The sequence below is a fragment of the Vicia villosa genome, unplaced genomic scaffold (genome assembly GCF_029867415.1).
Source record: "Vicia villosa cultivar HV-30 ecotype Madison, WI unplaced genomic scaffold, Vvil1.0 ctg.000911F_1_1, whole genome shotgun sequence".
Lineage (NCBI taxonomy): Eukaryota > Viridiplantae > Streptophyta > Magnoliopsida > Fabales > Fabaceae > Vicia > Vicia villosa.
In genome coordinates this window covers 193,604-201,866 of record NW_026705409.1, presented here as the reverse complement: position 1 = coordinate 201,866, position 8,263 = coordinate 193,604, and the positions used below count along the sequence as shown (strand labels likewise).

The window sequence follows — 8,263 nt, the reverse complement described above, 5'->3', positions numbered from 1 at the left end:
GTACATTAAAACAAAGACATTCACCCATAAAACGACTAAAACAACAACACGATAATCAAATAAAATGACTGCACACATCAACAGATCTACGAGATTATAACTATCAAGACAATATCAGCCGAACCATGCATCATCAAAAATGACATCATTGTTGGTTTTAACAGGTTTTCAGAAATGAGTTTCTCCGTTTTGGTTGGACACCTTCACCAACCTATCAATTCTTCTATAATATGTTCACCGTCAAGAATGTATCCTTCTAACCAATAGATCAAACTCCTTTAAAAATAACTTGAGCATCCCTTTTGAAAATTGGAAACACTTGAAGAATGCTTGGAGACATATTTAAGAATGAATTTAGAGGAAGTGTGGTAAAGTAGTGCAAATGGATCGTGTATTTATAAAAAATCCAAAACAACACATGAGCCACCTCCCATGGCGCATGCACTATACATGTGAGTGCATGCACCACCTTATATGGTGTCACTACACTATATGCGCTACTTGGCATGACGCAAGCATGCAAATTTAAGTGTATACGCCACCAAAGATGGCGCATCCTCTCTTGTACTTTTTTTTTTTTGAAATTTGGCTAATTGCGTAATTAATTTAAAATTTTAGTTATTGAAGTAATTTTTCTAAAAGTTCTAGTTATTAATGAAAAAATTTCCCTTTTTTTAAGTCACTTTGGAAAAAGAAAATGGTATCGACATTTTACAATACTAATTAATCGTTAATGGTATTTTTTTTCAATTATATCTTTAAATATTGATTATTTTCTCTTCTTTTAATTTTGTGAATTAGGACCTGTTTGTTTTGTCTTTTTTAAAAAATGATTTTTATAGTGTAACATATTTTTGTGTAAAAAAAATTTTAAAAAAGCTTTTCATAAAAGTTTTAAATAATAATTTGGTTTGAATAGTTATTTTTAAAATGCTATTTTATGTATTTCATCATTTTATCAAAAAAAAAATTGATATTAAAACTTTAAAAAATTACTTAATTTTAAAACTATTTCAAATAGCTTTTTACAAAAATTATTTTTAAAATACAACTTTTTAAAAATGTTGTGATTTCAACTATATTTTGATCTTCAATAATGTATGTTTATGTTATAAAATGTCAAAATTAGTTTTTTAATTTATAAAAAACAAATATAAAAAAAAATTATAATATTTTGAAAAACAATTTTATAAAATCTATTTTCGAGAATACAAAAAAAATCATTTTCTTACAGCTGAAACAAACCGGACTTTAATCTTCTCGATACTAGAAGGACAATTTTATAAAATCTTTCAAAATTTCTTTTTTTTCATACAATTATTATATTTTTTAACTCGTGTGAAAAATCAAAAACGATTTCTAATAAAAAAACGGAGATATTATCTCCCAAATATTTGGACATATTTATATGCTCATAACATTTGTGTGCATCACTCATGTCAACATCGAGTGGGACACTAGAAAATGTCATATAAGGGGAAGGTACCCAATGTTCTTTCCTATACGTGTAAGTTGCCAGGAAACATGTTCCTGAAAAGCTATGGAAAAGTATAAATTTGTGTTTCACAAATTTAATCATATCTGACTTAAATCAAGTTCAAGATGAAAAAGGCTCCTCAAATTACTTAGATGAACTAACATTATCAATACATTCTAAGAATCATGACAATAAATATCCTACTAGTTGAACCTGAAAAATAAACTTTTTCAGTTCAATAACATAGGTTACATCAATAATATTAATATCTCAAATAGAACCCCTATAATACATACTCATTAAAAGACATGAAGAGAACTTCTGGAGCTTCTGGCATGTCATGGTTTATTAAAATATAGGCCAACTACACTTCTACTCTCTAGCAATACTCTCGACTAGTATACACTTATTCTGCTTTGCCATCGCTACATCTCAATCGAACAAGATTAGAATGAGTTGAAAATTGCTTGGTTGACAAAAGCATTTTAAGATTGGAATAGATATCTTCAGGACAAAGAATTGAGGCTCAAAATTGTTCCTAAGATGATTTAGCAACAGAACCGTTTCCATTTGCGTAATCCTTCTGGAACTCTAACTTGGTTTCGAAGAAAGCTTCATGGAGAGCTCTTACACACTCATCTGCTTCACTATCATTTACAACCAATGAGATGTTCACCTGGCAAAAACAAAACAGAGAACAGATAGAATACATGAGAATGAAACTATTTTGATGTCTTGTATGTAAAATGCCTGAATTGACAGTTTGAAAGCCAAAATAATAATGATGGAGGAGGAAAGTTTATCCTAGAATACAAGATAATATGTTTCATCATCACCACCTTGAAGCAAAAATTAAAAAGAATGAATAAAATATTGGGAGGAATAATATAGAGTTGATTAAGTGGATACATACCTTAGATGCACCCTGAGAGATCATTTGAACAGTAACACCAAGTCTCCGGAGAACACAAAATGCCTGTAGTAGAATGTTAATCAGTGGTTTTTTTATGTGACCAACTAAAATATTATGATGCTACAAAAAGTAATTAAATCTAAAAATATTAATAAAAAAATGAAGAATGTGAGTTAAATTTAAATAAGAGAGAATAATACAGAACCTTCTCCAAAATTAATGATGATTGCTGAACATTTCCGATGAGAGAGATGATGGATCTATTTTGTAGAAGATTCACCACAGCAATTTTCTCTAGTTCTTCAACAACATGGTCAAGTTCCTGCTTAAAAACAAAGGAAGGCATACAATTAAATTTATGACATTGTTGGGGAACAAAAAACACCACTGTGACTAACAAACACCTTATTGAGCAGGCATTTGTCTACATAAGTTCATCGGGGAGATTTTCACTGAGTGAACAAACTGATCAAAGATATAGAAATGCCTTACACTTGCCTGCTGTATTAGTTCTCTGCTCCATAGCTTTGATGGATCCAAAGTCAAGGAAACACTGACTTCGCTTGTAGCAACAACATCAACTGATATGCCTAAATCTTCAAAGATTGAAAACACCTGTTGTATACATGTAAAAGTATGAAAAACAGAAGGCACTCAATGACAACGGTGACAAGTCTGAAAGGCATTAACTCTCACCTTAGCAAGGAAACCATACTGACCAAGCATGCGAGTGCTCACTATATCCAACATGGTCACATTACGTTTCAAAACAATGCTTGTTAGTATTGCCTGTAGGTTGCAAATGGAAAACTTAAATATTGTGCAAATCTTACTTAAATATTGATCAGTTACTTTTATTGCAAAACAAAATTCTACAAACCTTGCTCATATCCCTTTCCTTGGTGATGAGAGTACCAGGAGCTTTAGGGTTGTAGGAATTTTTAACCCTAACTGGAATATCACCTTCTCTAGCAGGTCTCATAGACTGCGGATGCAGAACCTGTAAATCAGAGAATAAATGGATTAGGCTTAGCCTAAATAAGATAATGCTGATAACCCAACTTGCAAGTCTATCCATTTGATCTACAACAGTCATGTTCCTCAACACAGAACGAAAGGTGAATATCAGAGATAACATCCTTTGTACTGGGCTCACTCACTAATAAATTAGATAACATTGAAGTATTGACATATCAGATTATTATTAACAGAACAAAAAATCTTATATTACTGAATGCTTATGTCGCAGCCCAAAATAATGTCTTTTTGTCAACAACAGCATACCAAAAAAGTGGTACAGCTGGATTTTTTTTATCAATATTTATGAACAAGTGTAGCTTCAAAACAATGATCCGCTTACTTTCACATTGTTGGCAACTAAATTAAGAATAACTTGTTCAGGTAACATTCATTTCACTTTCACCTTGGAATAACCTCTTCTAGTAACAATAAGAATTCAAAGAATTTCTTCCTGTGTTTTATGTGGTTATCTATTGTGAAACAAAATGGTAATTGAATCATGTAGTTGTGCAGTTGAATTTTTCCCCTCAATAGTAAGTTTTTCCTTCTATCAAAGAAAATCAATAAAACCACAGCATTTATGAAGCTTACAAAAAACCATAGCATCTATGAAGTAACATTATAGAAGTGTGACTCAAAACAAAAGCAGATCCAAGAATGTAAGCTAGAATAAGAATCTAATATCTTTTTTAAACCATACAAGAGAGATTGTATGGCTTTTTGTCATAAATAAGAGCTAGATAAGTTAATAGGTAAGGGTGAGGATACCTGAGCACCAAAGTAAGCTAGCTCAGCAGCCTCGTCAAAGGTCAAAAAGGGGACAGGTTCTGCCTTCGGGTATATATTCGGATCACAAGTTAAGACACCATCGACATCCTTCCATACCTGTGTATGTGATTGAAATTAAATGTCTTTCTTGTCACCATTTTGAAATGTAGAACTGTGTTATTATGCACAAACCTGGATCTCAGGTAAGCCTAGTGCTTTCCCAATTGTTGTAGCTGTCAAATCACTGCCACCTCTACCTAGTGTTGTCACTGCACATGATTTTCGGGCCTTCAAGAAGAAAAACAAGTTCCATTTATTTTCATCATAAAATTATCATTTTTGTTACACAAAATCCTGAAGAAAATTAAAAAAAAAAAAAAAAGGGATTGGAAAAGCATGATATCACAATTACCTTTCCGAGGAAGCCAGTAACAATTGCAATTGCAGGATCAGAGAGCCAGTCGCCATGCAACCTCTTTGCAACAGCTGGATAAGTAGCTTCTAAAATATCCGCATTTGTGAAGTCATCAGTTGTTATAAAACCAATCTCAAATGCATCGTACTGTCAGACCAATAAATTAGCAACAAACTATGATCAGGAAGAACAATACAAATAAATACTAACAACCTTTTAGTTACAGCATGTATAAGATTTAAATTTAAATAAACAATAAGAACACGTACTTGGCGGGCCTTGACACCTAATTTATTTAGATATGCAGCAAAGATCCTAGTAGACATGCATTCTCCAAAAGAAACTAAATAGTCTTGAGTTCGTTTAGTTAGCTCCTTCATCATTGCTATCCCATTCAAAAGTAGCTCCAACTCCTCAAGGTGCTCTGAAAATATTTTGACGTGCATAAACCAAGTTAACAATAAAAAGGAATAAAAATATGTGAAAATCGCAGAGCAGACATATTGAGAATAAATAAGGTCCAAAATTGATAAAACAAAATGAAAAACTTGTTAAGGTTGCAACTTCAATCAAAAACAGAGTTATGCTTTTTCTTGGTTTGAGAGATACGAAATGAAAGTTGGATTCCCAGATGTCTGTGATTTCTTATAATATCAATTAGAAATTTCATTGGCTACACAATCTTCCATGTTTTACTGGTATAACTCAGCAGATTTGTAAATCATATAAGCCAATAGATGGATTTATACTATTAAAACCTTCAATTTAATAGTTGATTCATTTTACTGAATCCAGGTAAACATAAGCAATCCTATTTCTATGATCTACAGCGGCATCCAATCGACACTAATTTATTTTTCTGGATCATTTATAGAGCCATAGTCCATCTTGAAATTGTATAACATAACAAAGCTCATACTATAAACTTTCATATCTACTGAGATGGGAATCAGAATTATGGTATAAATAGTTTCATGTAACTCATATGCAAGGGTGAAATTCAATTCATCGTAGAAACTACTGCATGTTCAATGTAGCTGCTGCTTTTGGTTTTATACAAATGACGTCTGGACTTTCTATACATTTTCATATCATATTTCATCCACAATGTAGAACTCCCAACACCCACCCCTCATGCCTAGGATTAGACATCTGGATCCTAACCTATTGCTTGATAATGGGTTGTTCAACAGATCTTGGATAAACTATGATACAATTTTCAAATTCGGATTGGGCCAAATTTAACCAGTCAAAAATGGTTTGTAAGATACGGGATGTCTACCACTAACAAACACATTTTCAAACTGCATTTCATTCAATTTGAGACTTTCAACAAAATTATAGAAATGAAGACAACAATAACAAATAAGCAAGCCTGTATTTTGAACAAAGAAAATATCAAGTGCATTTTCAGCATCTATAAGCCTACAAGTAAAATTGTTGCACGCACGCACACAATAGAGCGTGCCAGGTGATATGATCTGAGAAGAACATTTTAATCCAAAAACAAACAAATCATCCAATCAAACAATCAATACTGCGACCAAAAGAAATAACTCACTCTCAATAACAGATCTTTCCACTCCAAGCTGATCCACAGTCCTGAGATGCAGGTAATAAGAACATAACATCAATAGAAAATACTATAATTTTCTCTTCTATTTTTTTAAGTGAATGTTGATTGTTTTTCTTTCATAATTTTTTTCATAATTGCAAAAGAAAAAAGGACCTCATTGCTCTAACCTGAGATGCAGATCTTTTATAAAGCTAAGCTCTTCAATACAAGAGACATTAGTAACACCACAACTCACAGCTTTTTCTCCAGCCTAATAACAAAACAAAAACAAAACCAACATCAGAAAACAAAGGAATCTTTCACAAATAAACTATTAACAAATCTAGTATTTACTAAGCAGTTAGGATGCATTAGGAATAGCTTATTTACTCTTTATTGGAATTTAATCTATCCAACAACTTAAGCTCTTATGTAAGTGTTTGTGAGAACTTATTAAAATATTTCATCACATTAATTCAATAAACTCTGCATAATAGTTTATAAAAATTACTTATATGAAAACAGTTTAAACACATTTAAGTTGTTTTCAGCTTATTTCAATAAAGAAGAAGCGAATGTTATACCAGCAAGAGCTTGTTAGTGGTTTTTCCCATAGCAGAAAGAACAACAATAGGCATCTCTTTCGGAAAACTCATAACAAGAGAAGCAACTTCCATGATCCTCTCAGCAGAAGCAACTGACGAGCCACCGAATTTCATCACACAAGTGTAACTCTTTCTGTTCTCTTCTTCACTCACCACGTTCCTCCCATTCTCGATCACGTGCTTCTCCAACACATCACTCGAAGACTTGCACGTGACCTTCAACAACGACGCCGCCGTTTCATGACTGTGAACAAAAAGGTTCGTTCTCTGCTGCGGTAGCGTCAGTGGTGGAAGATTAGGTTTCGCATTCACTCCGTAACAACATTGAAGATGTAACAAACTTGTTGCCATGAATGAAGATATTGAAAATTGAATCTAAATTTGTAGCTCCCGAAGCTCGATCTGCGAAAAAGGAAGAATGAAATGGTGTGAATTGTAGATTGTGGAAAAATGAAACATAATGATGATTGAAATTGAAGAAATGAAAAAACCTGGAAAGAAGGAGCTTCAGAGGAAGAAGTTAAAATGGAAATGTGAGAGAGAGCAGACAGTGAAATGAATGATTTGAGAGACGCGGCGGCACTCTTCTAAACCGTGCTCTTATATATTGTAGAATACACTTTTTCTTAATATTTAATTATTTAAAAGTGAAATTTTATTACATTATTAAATTTAATATATATATATATATATATATATATATATATATATATATATATATATATATATATATATATATATATATATATATAATTGTTTTTATTTACATAAATATTTTATAATAATTATTAAAAAATATTTCACTATTTTTCTATTTATTCTCCTCCTCTAAATTTCTCACTTTCTCTCATTTCTATAGAAAATAATCTTTAATAATATCTTGCTTTTTCTCTAAGTCATGCAAAAATAATTATATTAGATTTGTCTATATAATACATATAGTATTTTAAAATAAGAACTAAAATAAATATTTCAAAACTAATTTTAAATAAATCAATTTTATAGAAAATTTAAAAAATGAAACAAAAAAACAAATAATAGTATATTTACAATAAATAAAAAATAGTCAAAAAACCTACAGTTATTTAAAATACAATAAATTTTATATGTTTATGAAGGAAAAAAAGTAGGCAAGATCTAAGTTGCTTTGCAAAACTATGGTCAAATGTGTGAAAGATATTAGTTTAGTATTCCGTTTTTGACGATAATTTTTAGTTATGTGTTAATATAAAAAAAGTTAATATTTATAAATTAAAAAAATTTAAAATAAAATAGTTATAAATTATTTTATTTTATTTATAAACTTATTTATATTATTCATTTTTGTTGAATAGTAAATAAATTATCCATAATTCTTAAGGAGATCTAGAAAAAATAAAAATATATTTAAACCTTTTTCTAATAGATATTTTTGTTGATGGTTTGGTCCCAAGATTTTCATTTCCATTCAATATAGTGTTTTTAATTAAAGAATGTAAGTGGAACATACCTCACATATTAAAAAAGTTGA

The 8,263-nt window shown here is 30.7% G+C and overlaps 1 protein-coding gene across 1 annotated transcript; it reads right to left on the bottom strand.

The window, feature by feature from the left end:
- Positions 1-1,596: 1,596 nt before the first annotated feature.
- Positions 1,597-7,327, bottom strand: LOC131632159 (aspartokinase 2, chloroplastic-like). Its single transcript, XM_058902938.1, has 14 exons — positions 7,245-7,327; positions 6,733-7,155; positions 6,337-6,419; positions 6,155-6,195; positions 4,863-5,017; positions 4,591-4,740; positions 4,371-4,466; positions 4,179-4,295; positions 3,271-3,390; positions 3,087-3,179; positions 2,889-3,005; positions 2,596-2,712; positions 2,391-2,453; positions 1,597-2,153 (listed from the first exon to the last, which is right to left on the bottom strand). The coding sequence occupies exons 2-14, from the start codon at positions 7,102-7,104 to the stop codon at positions 2,016-2,018; spliced, it is 1,662 nt and encodes a 553-aa protein (XP_058758921.1). The 5' UTR covers positions 7,105-7,155; positions 7,245-7,327; the 3' UTR covers positions 1,597-2,015.
- Positions 7,328-8,263: the final 936 nt, after the last annotated feature.

What these genes read in the sequence shown, in the direction of transcription:
- LOC131632159 (XM_058902938.1), bottom strand. Translation starts at nt 7,104, where the DNA reads ATGGCAACAAGTTTGTTACATCTTCAATGTTGTTACGGAGTGAATGCG. An exon ending in GGAAAGATCTGTTATTGAGA is followed by an intron (nt 5,018 to 6,154) that starts GTGAGTTATTTC and finishes AAATATTTTCAG; the next exon opens with AGCACCTTGAGGAGTTGGAG. An exon ending in TAGGTGTCAAGGCCCGCCAA is followed by an intron (nt 4,741 to 4,862) that starts GTACGTGTTCTT and finishes TTGGTCTGACAG; the next exon opens with TACGATGCATTTGAGATTGG.